The sequence below is a fragment of the Denticeps clupeoides genome, chromosome 12 (genome assembly GCF_900700375.1).
Source record: "Denticeps clupeoides chromosome 12, fDenClu1.1, whole genome shotgun sequence".
Lineage (NCBI taxonomy): Eukaryota > Metazoa > Chordata > Actinopteri > Clupeiformes > Denticipitidae > Denticeps > Denticeps clupeoides.
The window spans coordinates 16,304,716-16,319,082 of NC_041718.1; the positions used below are offsets into that span (position 1 = coordinate 16,304,716).

At 43.3% G+C, this 14,367-nt stretch overlaps 2 protein-coding genes across 4 annotated transcripts; both read left to right on the plus strand.

Annotated features, from left to right (window-relative positions):
* Window positions 1-1,113: 1,113 nt before the first annotated feature.
* On the plus strand, window positions 1,114-8,518 carry pcif1 (phosphorylated CTD interacting factor 1). 3 transcript variants are annotated; one of them, XM_028999519.1, is made up of 17 exons: window positions 1,114-1,238; window positions 2,139-2,277; window positions 2,530-2,654; window positions 2,836-2,973; window positions 3,300-3,442; window positions 3,575-3,729; window positions 4,026-4,173; window positions 4,310-4,393; window positions 4,488-4,587; window positions 4,674-4,836; window positions 4,924-5,099; window positions 5,214-5,300; window positions 5,399-5,583; window positions 5,680-5,773; window positions 6,475-6,650; window positions 6,733-7,033; window positions 7,829-8,518. In XM_028999519.1, the coding sequence occupies exons 2-16, from the start codon at window positions 2,154-2,156 to the stop codon at window positions 7,019-7,021; spliced, it is 2,187 nt and encodes a 728-aa protein (XP_028855352.1). In that variant the 5' UTR covers window positions 1,114-1,238; window positions 2,139-2,153; the 3' UTR covers window positions 7,022-7,033; window positions 7,829-8,518. The 3 variants fall into 3 exon arrangements, with proteins under 3 accessions (XP_028855352.1, XP_028855350.1, XP_028855351.1); XM_028999517.1 differs by having other exon boundaries at window positions 6,733-8,518; XM_028999518.1 differs by lacking the exon at window positions 1,114-1,238 and having other exon boundaries at window positions 1,251-2,277; window positions 6,733-8,518.
* A 1,236-nt stretch (window positions 8,519-9,754) lies between these two features.
* On the plus strand, window positions 9,755-14,154 carry LOC114800792 (deoxynucleotidyltransferase terminal-interacting protein 1). The gene is made up of 13 exons (XM_028998594.1): window positions 9,755-10,230; window positions 10,807-10,877; window positions 11,080-11,176; window positions 11,473-11,571; window positions 11,659-11,724; window positions 11,806-11,862; window positions 12,012-12,073; window positions 12,154-12,199; window positions 12,284-12,342; window positions 12,437-12,497; window positions 13,127-13,198; window positions 13,378-13,433; window positions 13,518-14,154. The coding sequence occupies exons 1-13, from the start codon at window positions 10,156-10,158 to the stop codon at window positions 13,624-13,626; spliced, it is 930 nt and encodes a 309-aa protein (XP_028854427.1). The 5' UTR covers window positions 9,755-10,155; the 3' UTR covers window positions 13,627-14,154.
* Window positions 14,155-14,367: the final 213 nt, after the last annotated feature.

Consider the following 14,367-nt stretch of genomic DNA (forward strand, 5'->3'; position numbering starts at 1 on the left):
AATAATTTCCATGACTTTTCCAGGTTTTTAATGTACATAGGAAACCTGAAAGGTTTTTACCTTTATTTTTTTTAAACGCTGCATCACATCTTCTGTGAGGCGCTCGGCTCAAAAGCAGAGACGCATTCAAAGATCACAGGGTTCTCTGAAAGCCACAGGGTGGTTCTCGTTGCAAACCAGTGTCTTTCCAACCCTCTACCGCTCACCACAGATCAGGGCTGTTCCCGGTAAAAGGGGGTTTGGGGTGATTCATGCAGTAGGTTTGACGAGCCAATACTTCCAGTAACTCGTGGGTACAAAACCGTGAAAGTTCTGAATGAAACTTTATTAATCCTGAAGGAATTCATAAGGATTACACACCGAGTTAGGTCAAGGACGAGATGAGAAATTGTGCTATGATCCTTTATTCAATTAATTTTCTTATTATACGGAAAACAACACATACTGTACATTTCAGCAGGTGTGACAAAATGAAGCATAGCATTAAATTATACGTTAATTACACAAATACTATTTGTAAGTATTGTGGATATGGCAGAAAGGTAAACAGTTAGAATAGATGTGCATTCACTTGCAGTTAAGTCTATTTAATACGATATATATATATATATATAAAATGCTTTAATTATGATTTTGATCATTTCGAACACGAAGAGGTCAAACGGGATTAGGAAGAAGTAAATATTATTTATTCTCACCCATTTCGTTCAACAGTTGTACTTTAAACCAGACCATTATACAAAACCCCGTTTTTTAGAGATAAACTTTAAGGAGTTTCGACATTTCTTAATATTTATTCTTAATTCACCACGAATACAATTTCTCGCTAAACTAAATAAAAAACAAGTGTATTGTGTCATCTAAGAAAAGCACAAGCACAAAAATACTACCGGATTTCGTCCGAAGCGAGAAACGTGATTTGCGTTTAGGCGGGAAACACGAGCGCGTCCGGATTTCTGAACAAAATGCGCTCGCGTTGTTCGTTTCTTAATGTCCCGGACCCACTCGGGCTCCGCTCGGCGCTGGAAGCGGCCTCCCGTCGCCGCCGTGGCCCGCCGTGCCCCACCGCATATGGCTCCGTTCCGTCGACAGGCGCCGCGCCGAATCTGGCGCCTGCGCATTGCCCGGGCCCGCGTCCCCGATACAAGATGGCGGAGACGGTGGGGAGGGAGAGGCGGAGGCGGGTCCGGATTGAATAGAGCGGAGCCTGTACCGGATTCCCACCAAACCCTCACAAGGTAAGGGCGCCGGCCACGTAAGCGCGGCGCCGACGCGATGTACGGGCGGCGGAACGTCCGGGGCGCCGCGCGGTCCGCTCCAGGCCCGCGCGTCGGTGCGACGCGCGGCGCAAAACGCCAATGTTGTGAGCGGGGGGCGCCGCGGCTCAGGCTGGAGCGCGCCCGCCATTTTGTGCAGCGCTACGTCGGACCTAAAAGCCCGCCTAAACCGTGCGTGTGTGTTCACTCGGAAGCGGCCTCCCCGCTCGGGCTCCGCGCCTCGGAACGTCCGAAACGGAGAGCCCCCCTCCTTCCCGCCCCGTCCTCTGCCGCGCACGCCGCCGCCGCCGCCGATGCCGATGCCGCTACACTCGCGGCGCGCTCCCCTCCTCCTCCGTGTTTGTTTTCGGGCGACTCGAGCCGGGGTGGGCGGCGTAGCAGGCGCATGCGTGTCCTCCGTGCGCTCACTTGCGCTGCAAACGGCCACAAAGATGCACGAGCGACGAGCGGTTTCCTCCGTCCGCCCGGAACCGGGACGTTCGCGCCGTGGCCGGTTTCGTGCGAAGCGCGTTCCGTACGCGCCCCGCGGCGTCCCGAGTGGCTTTTCCTGCCCACTGACAATTAGCAAGCTAGTTGGCTACATGTCAGCTCCGCCAAAAAAAAACAAAAAAAACACACGTTTTTATGAATGAGTTCTCTTCACAAATGAAATTATCAAATGTGTTCCAAGGGGCTGAACCGCTTGAATATATTTGCATTCAGTGTACGTCGAGGAATGCATATGCAGTGCAGAAATCATCGTATTTGCACCCACGTTCCAATTTTAATTTTAATGTGTTCACTTACAGCCACACACACACACGGTCTAAAAGCAGGTGCGTGTTATGAAGGTGTAAATGAGGCATGGTGCTGATTTCACAGGACAGATGAGGAGAAATGACAAGTGAAAACCACGGAACGGTGAAGGGGGAGCCTTCGGGGGTGATGTCTCCCACTGGGTCGTCCTCACAGGGGCCACCGCTCGTGGCCTCAACCAGCAAACCGACTCAAGAGCTGCCAGGTTGGAATCGTCCCCCTTTAAGGCTAGACATGAAATCTAAACACAATTGTGTTCTAATGCAATTAATTTTTTTTTTTGCACGATCGGAGTTGCCGTTATCCAGAAATGAAACTGCAGAGGAATGTACTGATTATCCAGGGCCATTACTTATGTAGACAATTTTTAATGATTTTAAAAGACCATTAGAGCATTCAGTGACACTTGAAGCCAGACAGAAGTCGACGGGAACTTGACACGAGATAATTTTCTCAGATGAGCTGGTGCAGGCCGGCTGGTCGAAGTGTTGGAGCAAGAGGGAAAACCGGCCTTACTACTTCAACCGCTTCACCAACCAGTCACTATGGGAGATGCCTGTTCTGGGACAGCATGATGTCATTGTAAGTGCTCAACCTGTCTGCTTCCATTTCCTCTTTGGCCTGTTTTTTTTTTCAGTATTGTAGAGCTGTAGAGTTTTTCATTGCTTGCTTTGTTCTTGTTGGGGCCAGTGGTGGGACCGTGTGCTGTGCTGCCGTGTATCACAAGTGACAATCACTTCACTTTTAGTTCTTGCTTTTCCAGTCTGACCCACTAGGCTTGAATGCAGCTCCGGTCTCAGCAGATGGAGTAGCTGAAGCGGGCGTGGGAAATGGACAACGCAAACGCCGGTTGTCCGAAGAAGCTGCACCGGGGACACTGAACAGCTTTAAAAAACCGAAGGTGAGGTTCTGTCACCTTCTGACATTGAATTCTAATGTGTTATGGAGTATTCGGACCCTATGCTGCACCTTTTTCGACTGTACTGGTTTTGGAGCTGGCACTGGAGGAGAAGGGGTACCAGATTCACCAGATTCTAATTTGATAGTTACATTTTTTTTTTTAAGTTTTATTAAAAGGCTGTACCTTTCTTTGTGACAGAATTTTGGTTTGTTTATGTGTAATATGACATTTAAAATCTACCATTTATGTTGGTTGGATGTGCTTATTTTTCCCCACTATGGTAACAGGTCTAATGTTGAAATGTTTTCCCCGGTATGGGATTTTAGGTTGACATCTCAGCTATGCCAAGCACCCCTACAGTTCCCATTTCACCAAGCACCCCAGGAGCAAAACCCTGGAGCTCCACATCAGATGAGGGCCAACAGAAGCAGGGCCAACCAGCCGCTCCTGCACCGTACCGTCCTTCTGTGTAAGAATACCTGTAGAATTTACAGCATAATGGTCAACAATATGATGCTTTTTGTAGCGTTGGTCATCTGAAATGTATTTTGGTATTGGCCTGAATGAATAATGACCGACATCATTGTGCATCTGTGCACAGAGTATATTGGGATCTGGACATCCAGACCAATGCGGTGATTAAAGAACGGGCCCCGGCAGACTATCTCCCTCCTCACCCTGAGATCGAGCTTCAGCGTGCCCAGCTAATGACAAAACTCCGGCAGCACTACCATGAGCTCTGCTCCCAGCGCGAGGGTAAGTTTGTGTGCGCCTGACCGTGTGCCACTATCAACCATTATAAAGTGTGGAAGTGTCTTCCTTAAAAATCTGCTCAAAATTCATGCAATCTTTGCTGTGTTTATGTAAGCTTTGTTTATATCATATGTCCATATTCATTGTAGATGGACCAAAGATTAGAAAACAACATAAGACATTAATTTCTTAACAGAAATAGAGATGCCAGGGGAAGTTATGGAGAATCTTAAATCGTTCTTCTGTCCAGTAGATTTATCACAATTTTCATGAAATTCTTACTCACTGTTTCTTTACAGGAATTGAGCCGCCTCGGGAGTCTTTTAACCGATGGCTGTTGGAACGCAAGGTGGTAGACAAAGGAGTGGACCCTCTTCTACCCAGTGAATGTGATCCAGTCATCTCACCATCCATGTTTCGGGAGATCATGAACGATATCCCCATTAGGTTAGAACTTTGATTTGGATATGTCCCATGTTCAAAGGGAACCAAAACAAAATTTATGAATTATAGGGCCAATTTATGAATTATAGGGCCATTATGACTGCTTTATATTGATTAGTTCTCTGTCGTCCCTAAACAGGCTATCTCGCATCAAATACAAAGAGGAGGCCAGAAGGCTCTTGTTCAAGTATGCTGAAGCGGCAAAGAAAATGATCGAGTCAAGGTATAAGATTTGTGCATTTATCTGCCAGTGAGTCGACATGAATTCCCATACACAGACTTTGAAGTTAACTGTGCAAATCCTGACATTCCAACAGGAACGCCACACCGGAAAGTAGGAAATTGGTTAAATGGAACGTAGAAGACACCATGAGCTGGCTGAGGAGAGATCACTCTGCCAGCAAAGAAGACTACATGGTATGGCACGCTCTCGCAATGACGCGCCCTGCGAGTTTTTGAGCGACTTCCCTGAAATTCTGAATGGTGTTTTGATGGCCTTTCAGGATCGCCTCGAGCACTTACGGAAAGAGTGTGGCCCCCACGTCACCGCGGTAGCTAAAGATTCGGTGGAGGGAATCTGCACTAAGATTTACCACATCTCTGCTGAATATGTCCGACGGATCCGGCAGATTCACCTCACCCTGCTCAGAGACTGCAACATCAGTGGTTCGTGTCTTGAACTGAGATTGTGCGAACTGGCATGTTTCACAGTGGAGGTTTTACAGAGCTATTGGTTTTTTTTTTCGGATTCAGTGGATGGTGCCGAGAATGCTGAGGTGCAGGACCGGTTGGTGTACTGCTACCCCCTCCGGCTGGGAATCACCGCACCTGCTCAGCCCCGCGTGGAGCTGCACTTCGAGAACGACATTGCCTGTCTGCGCTACAAGGGCGAGATGGTGAAAGTGAACCGGGGTTACTTCAGCAAACTGGTGAGACGAGCTGGTGTTGGCTGATTTTATACCTGGTGCTCTTTGCACAAGAAATCTGTATATTGACAACGTTTTTAAAAAAATGTTCAACATTTTTTTTTTTCCCCCCCCCAGGAGCTTCTTTATCGGTATAGCTGCATTGACGATCAACGGTTTGAAAAGTTTCTGTCACGGGTCTGGTGTCTTATTAAAAGATACCAGGTAAATGTCGCAGTTATTTTCAATGAATAATTGCAGCTGATGGTTGGTGTTGCTGTAAAAGCAGCTTTGACGTGGTGCTTTCTTGGTTTCCGTTTCAGGTGATGTTCGGCTCTGGCTTGAACGAAGGCACAGGTCTTCAAGGCGCTCTTCCTGTCCCCGTGTTTGAGGCTCTCCACAGGCTGTTTGGAGTCAGTTTTGAGTGTTTTGCGTCACCACTCAACAGCTACTTCAAACAGTTTTGCTCTGCCTTCCCAGATATAGACGGCTTTTTCGGATCCCGGGGGTAGGTTTGCAGTGAGCGCCGCCATGACTGCAGTTTTACAGTCACAAGAAATATGCAAAAAACGCTCATGCGCTTACTTCACATTTGTCCCCTCAGGCCTTTTCTTAGCTTCTCTCCGGTCAGTGGGTCCTTTGAGGCAAACCCCCCATTCTGTGAGGAGCTAATGGATGCTATGGTGACACATTTTGAGGTGAACTATTCTTTTTGCCTGCACCGACCTGTCGTCTTTGCACACGCAAACTCTCTCTTCTAAATTTAATGCATGAGCTGAAACCGTAACAAATAGGGGTGTTGAAATTAATCGTATAATCGATGCATCGAGATGCAGACGTGGGCGATATTGCATTAATGCAGTGCAGAACATAATCAATAATATCATGATGACGTGGAATTCAATTTCAGCCTGATCTGGGAACAGCGCCACTCCGGGTCGGAGTTTTACGCTGCACGTATTTTCACGTGACCAATTTGGACATTACACGTACCAAATGTTACTGCTTTTATGTACTACAAAATGAAATAATACAAGGACCTCGGTTCCTCTGCTTGGTGGGGATGTCGATCTGCATCAGGCCCGGGGCAGACTATTAACTCCGCCCACAACGTAGTGCCGTGTGCATTTAAAGGAGAACTACCAGTATATATAATTGTTACAAGGTGAGTGCGGACGTAACAAGTTTTTCTGCTCTGGAGCAAATCAGAGCGTCTACACAGGCACACGAGACCGTAACTCTGGTATTTGGAAACATCACGTGACCATGTAGAAAATGTCTGGGATGCATCGCGATGCATCGATATCGAGGCACTGCTAATCGTAATCGAATCGTGAGACCAGTGAAGGTTCACACCTCTAGTAACAAACTATTTATTGTGGACTCTTTTTGTTTGCAGACTTTGCTGGATCATTCCACTGAACCTCTCTCCTTCATTGTATTTGTGCCGGACTGGCGAGACCCTCCTACCCCAGCGCTTACACGGATGGAGGCCAGCCGTTTCCGGCGACACCACATGATCGTGCCAGCATTTGAACACGAGTACCGCAGTGGGTCGCAACACATCTGCAAGAGGTGTGTATAACTGCAGACCCTTGTATATATGCTTGTGTGTGTGTGTGTGTTTAAAACCTCCTCCTCTCCTTACCTTCCTCAGGGAGGAGATGTACTACAAGGCCGTCCATGGGACAGCTGTCTTCTTTCTCCAGAACACTGCTGGCTTCAACAAGTGGGAGCCCACCCCGGATCGGCTCCAGGAGTTCCTGGCTGCGTACCGCGTCTCTGGCCGCTCGCTGGCCTCACCGGGAGCCTCCTCTTCTGCTAGCGGAGCGGGCGGCAAAGACTCTAAGGCAGGTCACGAGCGCACTGCAAGCGTGGACACACCGGGGAGCCAGGACAACAGCAGTCCGGTCGAGAAGAGCGTGGCGGATGCTGGAGCCGTTTAACGGGAGGAGGGGGTGAGCAGAGACAGAGGGGGACGTTATGTGTGTGAGAAACGTGACTGTGTGACTGAGGCACAGCTCTCAATATGCGCCAAAGGAACCCATTGGTGCTGAGGGGGCGTTTATTATTCATGTTTACTTCTTCTGCCTCTACTATTTAATATCAGTTGTTTGGGGGTTTTATTACTATTATGATTTGTAATAATAATTATTTTTTATTATAGTTGTCGATCAACAATACTGTTCATTGGTGATTTAATTTGTAAATCTGTGCATTTGTCATTTGGCCTTTAAAAAAAACAAACAAAAAAAAAAAAGTGATGTGGTCACAGATCATGCAGTCTGTCTGGTAACATTTTTATTTTTATTTTTTTACTTCGTGTCCTTCAGAGCCAGCTGTTATGTTGTTTCGATGACCATTTAAGGTGATCGTAGGGACTCATAAAGATCCGTGATGAGGCAGCTATATTTTTAATCCGTGTAAGTGAAGCGATGTGTTGCTAAACTAGGTGTACATACTACACACCCATTCCCATGGTAGTTCATATGTGGTGGTCCACATTGAAAGGTTAAAGTATAGGCCTTTCTGCGTTGGACACAAGTGATGTACACGTGTCCAGTAATTTCGCTGTCAGGATAGGAAAGTCAATTTCATGTCATCTCACCTGCCCCATTTCTCACTACTAGTGATTTTAAGATATATTGCTTTAGAAAGTGTGAATTTAATTCATGTGAAGAAGACACATTCATAAAATAAAATAAAAAAGATGCTGTATATAGTATTAAAATTGCTATTTTTTTTTTTACCAGATTTTGACATGCCTTTGGGAAAGGTTCCCAGTATGAAGAAGGGGGACGTTGAATAATACATTTTAATGTTTACGTCTCTTCTTGGGAGCAGTGTGTACAGGGCTTGATTTTATTATAGTAAGTCACTTTTCTTTTCAGCGTCACCTCACACTTATACAGGTTCATGATGTGAGAGGTGAGACAGGTGTTCAGACCTCCCTGCTCTAGGTGGTTTGACATGAAAGGACTGTCTTTTCTGACATGGGGACGACTTCATTCAGTCCTCTATTTTCTGTACAAAATACAGAAAATACTCCTTTAATGTATTTACAGACGGCCTTATTCTTTAATTGTGACAGTAGGCTGAGAGTAATTTTAAAACAACAAAATGTTTTTCCCTTAAGGTTGCAAGTTGGCTCTGTTTAAAAGGATGTATGTTCAACCTTTAAAATAATGTTTGCTTTCAGATCCAGATTACAGCGCATACTAAGGCATAGAAAGTTCAGGTTGCTATGTAATATTTGTGCAAAATGGTTGTCTTGTATTGTGTATGTTTACACCCTTAAGAGATTAGAGTGCATCACTGGGCAGCGTAATGAATGTAAATTTGTAAAAAAAAAAAAAAGAAAAAGAAAACGTCAATCATATTGAGACAGAAAGAAAAGATCTATATAAATATATATATTTAGTAAATATATATATATATTAAATGAAGTGTTCTTGTAGAATTTATTCTAGCTGTTACAGTTGGCTTTATTGTAAATCAAGAACACAACTGTCTGTATTTCATAACCTAAATACTTACAACATGAGCTTTGATAATTATTATATACCATAACCGCCTCTAATCTATCTATTGAAGCCCTTTTCCCAACCCCACACAGCTTTGCAATAAGCCTAATGTGTCCCAGCTGTTGACATTGTCCCAATGTAATTGTTTCTTCAAACTAAACTGTCATTGTCACAATCTGTCCGTCTGTAAGGGTTCACGTCAGCCCTTTCTGACCTTTTCATATGAGCATTATGCACCTGTTGGATGCAAATCCCAGTGTGTGTTTGTCACCAGCAAAAAGACTGTAGATATTGTACAGAAATTGGTATGAAGTACGTGTTATTTTTCTCTATGCTACAGTTGTATTAAGCTCTTTTGGAACTTGGAACTGTATTTTCTTTGTTTTCTTCATGCCTTTTTGTTTTTATTTTTAATTTAACATTTTTAAAAACAAAATCTGTTTATGGATCCTACCGTTTATGATATAGTTGTTTTAATCTGAACCAAAGTGTTAAAAAAATTATCTTGTTTGTATAAGTAGAGTTGTGTATGATAGCCACAGTAATTCACAAGGTGTAACCAGCAAATTACTCCTTAAATTTATTTTTATAACTTTTTTTTTCCTCCGTTGGAAAACAGATTTCATGTCCTGGTTTTTATTTTGCATGATTGGATACTTTTCACAATCTGAAATTATATATGTATGTACTATCTTACTGACTTTTTGAGGATTTTTCCACATTTTCATATTTTATTTTTCCCAAGCATTTGTCATTTAATGTGTTTTTTGTTTTGTTTCTCGTTAAGGTCATGTACCATGTAGATCATCTGTATTATGAATTTTTTTTTTTTTTTTTTTTCCTTAATGTACTTCCTATGGCAAATATAAGGTGAATGTAAATATAACTTGCCTGTTGTTGGTTTCAGTTGCACTTTGTCATTCAAATACTTTTAATTGGGTTCATTATTTTGTTAAATATGGTTTTTAATGACACGGCGTGCTAGTACATTTAAGTGTTATTCCAGCATTTTTGGAGTTCAGTTTAAAAACGGTTTGGGGCTGTCAGGGTCCCTACAAAGATGGCCGCCAGCGCTGTCCGCTACACTGCGTCATTTAGACACGCCCATTGGATGCGCGCGCACGCGCAGTACGTGGTCATTACTAGCCCCAGTACAACAGATGGCGGTATATAAACACACTCCATCTGTTAGCTGGTAGGCTAACCAGAAGCATGAGGCCACCTCGTCGAAACTAGAGCAGCGTTTAATGCGGATTAGACCCGTTTTTTTTATTATCACAAATCAAGGAAGTAGGGAGTCAGTGGGCGGAGGCCGTGTTTTTTGCTCTATACTTCAGACTGTAATGACGTCGGCTGAGCACATAGATCCCTGTGTTGCAAGACTTGCTTAAAGGCTAAAGTTGCGAAGTTTTGACATCAAGGGTGCAAGGGCTGCTGCAAGCAAGCAAGCAAGCAAGCTTGCAGTTCGCTGCCGCTTCCTGTCGTCGCCTGGGTGTTTCTCGTAAACGCGTGTCGCCGGAGAGCATCGAACCTTCTGCTGCTTCGGTGCCGGAGTTATGGGGGCTCACAGAAGCGAGGGGCGCAGGGACTGGCTTCAGCAGGACTGCGCGGAGCAGCAGGTCCAGTCCGTGGTGAGCGTGGCTCTGCGTAATGTCTGCGTGAAGTTCGATCGCCTCTCTCCGAGACGCGCTACGTGTAGAGAGTTTTGATTCCTTCGTTAAGCCTCGCGAAGGAGATGAGTTTTTGTGAGGTGATGCTTTTCGCATTTCCGCTTTTACAACTGAGGTTCTTTTATTCACTTCATGATGCACATCTTTTGTTACGCAATTTTTCCACTACACACACACTAGTAAGTAAAGTAGAGGGTGGTAGAAGCCTAGTGGGTAACGCACTCGCCTATGTACCAGACGTCCCAGGTTCAAACCCCACTTACTACCATCGTGTCCCTGAGCAAGACACTTAACCCTAAGTTGCTCCAGGGGGGGACTGTCCCTGTAACTACTGATTGTAAGTCGCTCTGGATAAGGACGTCTGATAAATGCCGTAAATGTAAAGTGCCTGCCTGTCATGCTAAATGTTGTTGATGTTCTTGTGTGTCAAGAAAACATTTTGATAATGAATGTGTTCATATACACACGCACAGTCGCCCATTAAATTTCAGTTTTGCACTGCAGTGAAATTAAGGCAGAGTCCTATTTCCTCCTTAGAACCCTTGGAACATAATGATAAAGCACAGACAGGTACATCGCAGAGGCCGGCGCTCTCAAATGACCGTCAGGTAACTGGGATTAGTACATAATAACGTAATTGTCTTGATTATTTTACTTTTGCCATTCAACTTGTGTAAGAGCGCTTGTGTAAAGTCTGTGGCCTGTCTAAGCATTCTTTTTTCAGCCGGCCGTGATAATGAGTGGAATGAAGTGCTGCCGCGTTATCAGCAATGTTGCTGTCGATGACTGATCGGACGCTGCTGTTTACAGTTACACAGATCCCGTCATTTCCATGGATCTCCTGCGCACCGTGCTGCAGCCCAGCTTCAATGAGGACATTCTGGAGGTTTTTAGAAAGTACATGAAGGTTGGTGAATCTGCAACTATTGTCAGTTTTGTTTAGATGCCAAACGCTTTCTTAATTCGAGACGACACTACTCGACGAAGTCCTTATTCCGGTTTTCATTGTCTTCCACTTGCATTGGTTTTCCAAAACTCTTCCTCCACTACTTTTTCAGCAAAGATCATGATACTCATTATTTTTCGTTTGAAACCCATCTCTTGTGCATTGCCACTAAATGTAATACTTGGCTTTATGTGCTTGCACGTTGATTGCACATTAGTTAAACGGTTGATGTTTCTTGCTTGGTGGGGCGAGAACAGTTTTTTGAGAAGGCGGCCAGCAACGTTAAGGAGAACGTTGGTGAGGAAGTGCAGACCGACCAGCTGATCAGGGAGGCATGCCGGAATTGTCTGGAGCATGTAAGAGCCTCCACACATTAATAAAAATGAATAATAAGAGATGTGTGCATCGGGGTCCTGTGTCTTATCTGTGTTACCTCTGTTTAGGCCAAGCAGTTATTTCCTGACGGTGAGAAAACAGCCTCAAAACCGGGAATGGATGCTCAAGTCAAAGTGAGAAACTCATCAGAACAACAAGAGCATTCACTTGTGCTCATTAATTTACTGAACAAATGCAACCATAATTTATTACAGCGAGCCAGACATGTGGATGATGAATCTAGTCAAAGGGGCAGTCCTGTACCAAAAAAGGTAGTTTACGTTGCTGATTGTTCTCCTAGTTGAGGAGGTGGTTGATTTCCATTATTTAGTTCAGGAACAAATGAAAATGAATGAACGTAAATTATATGTAACATTGAACTTTCATATAAATTTGGGCATCATTTATATTTAATTTGCAGCGCAAAGGTCGACCTCCAGGACCCATGGCCCCTTACGACCGCCCGACCCAGTACAGCGCTCCGTAAGTGTATGTTGTAGCCTGAGCATGAAGTTTCCTCCTATGTTTACTGATTACTGACGTCATAATTCTGTTGCTCTTAGAACTAAACCCAAGGCACTGGAGACCGTAAAGCGTGATGGACCAAAGGCAAGATTTTGTCATAGATCCTGCTAACCATAGAGATGAAATGTCAGCCATTTAACACAAACGTCTAATGTTCTTCTGTAACAGTGGGATCCTTCTAGATTAAATGAGAAGAGCACATTTGTTTTAGGGTCAAGGGCTAACAAGTAAGTGGAAAGAAGTGAACATAGTATACTAATAAACACAGTGCTGTTAATATTGTAGACATTTCTTAAAACCTAACCTTTGGTTCATTTTAAGGGCTTTAGGGATGGGTGGTACCAGAGGAAGAATATACATCAAACATGCTGACCTTTTTAAGGTACGTTTTTCAGTTTTATTTGTTGTATTGCAACACCAGCAGGCTTTCTTCAACATGATTGGCTGCTGATTAGATGATAAGATGAACCAATCTCACCAAAGAAAGGTTTGAAAACCTCTGCTGTGCACTTAATACAGTTCTGTCTGTTAAACCAATCATAAGTTAAAGTATTAAAGATAAATATTTTAGAAGTGGATATAAACTATACTTAATTTTACATACTTAATTACTCAGGGCACTGCAAATAGCTGGTTTCTTCCAGGTTCATAGATTTCATACCACTGCCCAAAGGCATATACACAGTTAATATGAACTGGCCATGGGTTTGAGTGTGGCGTAAAGCCCACTGACCTGGGATTGGCTCCAGGAGCTGCAACCCAGATCTGGATTCTGCCGTTCTGGATAGAGAGTGACTGAATTATATAGTGTTAAAATGAGACTTTTTATATAGAGATGTGACCAGTAGGTTCTTTAAGAATTTACATTGCACATACATAAGCTCGTCAGTTAATGTTGGTTCTATATGTAAACTAGTGAGGTATAACGAACAGCAGCTTGGCAGCTGATTAATTTACATAACATTTATTCCTGTTAATTAACGTACATCTAAGTGAAGATATGTGTTTCAGTATGCTGCAGATGCCCAGGATAAGCACTGGCTCGCAGAGAAGCAGCATATGAAGGCCACTGGTGGAAAAATGGTGAGGGACTACAAGACCGTAGCCTCCATCCCAGACCATTTAATAAATTGATGGACTGTAGTCTTAATTTAAATTATTCCAATCAATAGGGTTTGTGGATGAATTGCTTTTTAAAAAAATATTCAATAGTATGAATAGTGGTGTAATAGTGTTGGTGTAATATTGATATTTATTGATAGGCCTATCTGCTGATCGAAGAGGATGTACAAGACCTTGCCACAAGTGAAGACTACAAGTAAGGGATTTGTGTAATCAGAGTTTTTAATTTTTATATTATGAAGTATTAAACAAACTTCCCTCAATGTTCTGCCTCAACCAGAGACTGTCCAGATCTGAGGATGGATGAATTGAAGCCGTTCATGGTTCCAATATGGATGATTGAGAAAATGCAGAAGGCAATGGAGGCTCAGAGATCAGAGAAAGACTAAAATACAGCAGGGAATGTGTTGCAGTAAGACAGAATGATGTTTTATTTGTGTGGTTAAAAAATAAATAAATGCCTACCTCTGCAATTTTGAAAAGTAGACACATTTGACTTTTACCCTGTGTATTGCCCAGTTCAGTTGTGAAGGTGCCGTCGCTCTGCGGGTCAAGGCCACTCCGTACTTGTAGATATCTGCTAATGCTTTGCATATGGTGTTACAGTGGACCGCAACACATGTGTATACAAACCGCAACTTTAGAGGCTATAGAGATAACCCCCCTTCATAAAAAAGCTCATTCAAGAAATCAGAAATGTTTTGGGATTGTTTCCTATTCTTACTTTTGCATATTTATATTGCTGTACTGTTTTTATGTGTTTTATGTTTGTCCATCAGAAATGCTTTTTTTTTTTGTAACAAATCCAAGATTGCACCTGCTGATACTGTAACATACTTGTTGAGGATTTTTTTTTTTTTTGTATGCTCATTGATCAGTGTAGTTTTTATATTGTTTGAGTTTTTTAAGTAATTGCTTTATGTACTCACCAAAAAGGGATTTATTGTAATGTAAAGAATGGCTTACAAAAAAAAAAATAAAAAAAAGTTTATGGTAAATAAATTTTACTGCACAAGGATTATTTATGTATTTATTTGCCCTATGTATAAAATTTCCACCGCAAATGGATTTGAAATATTTGCTGCACATGCTTTATTATTGGCAAAATGAACCCCCCCCTCCACTTTTAA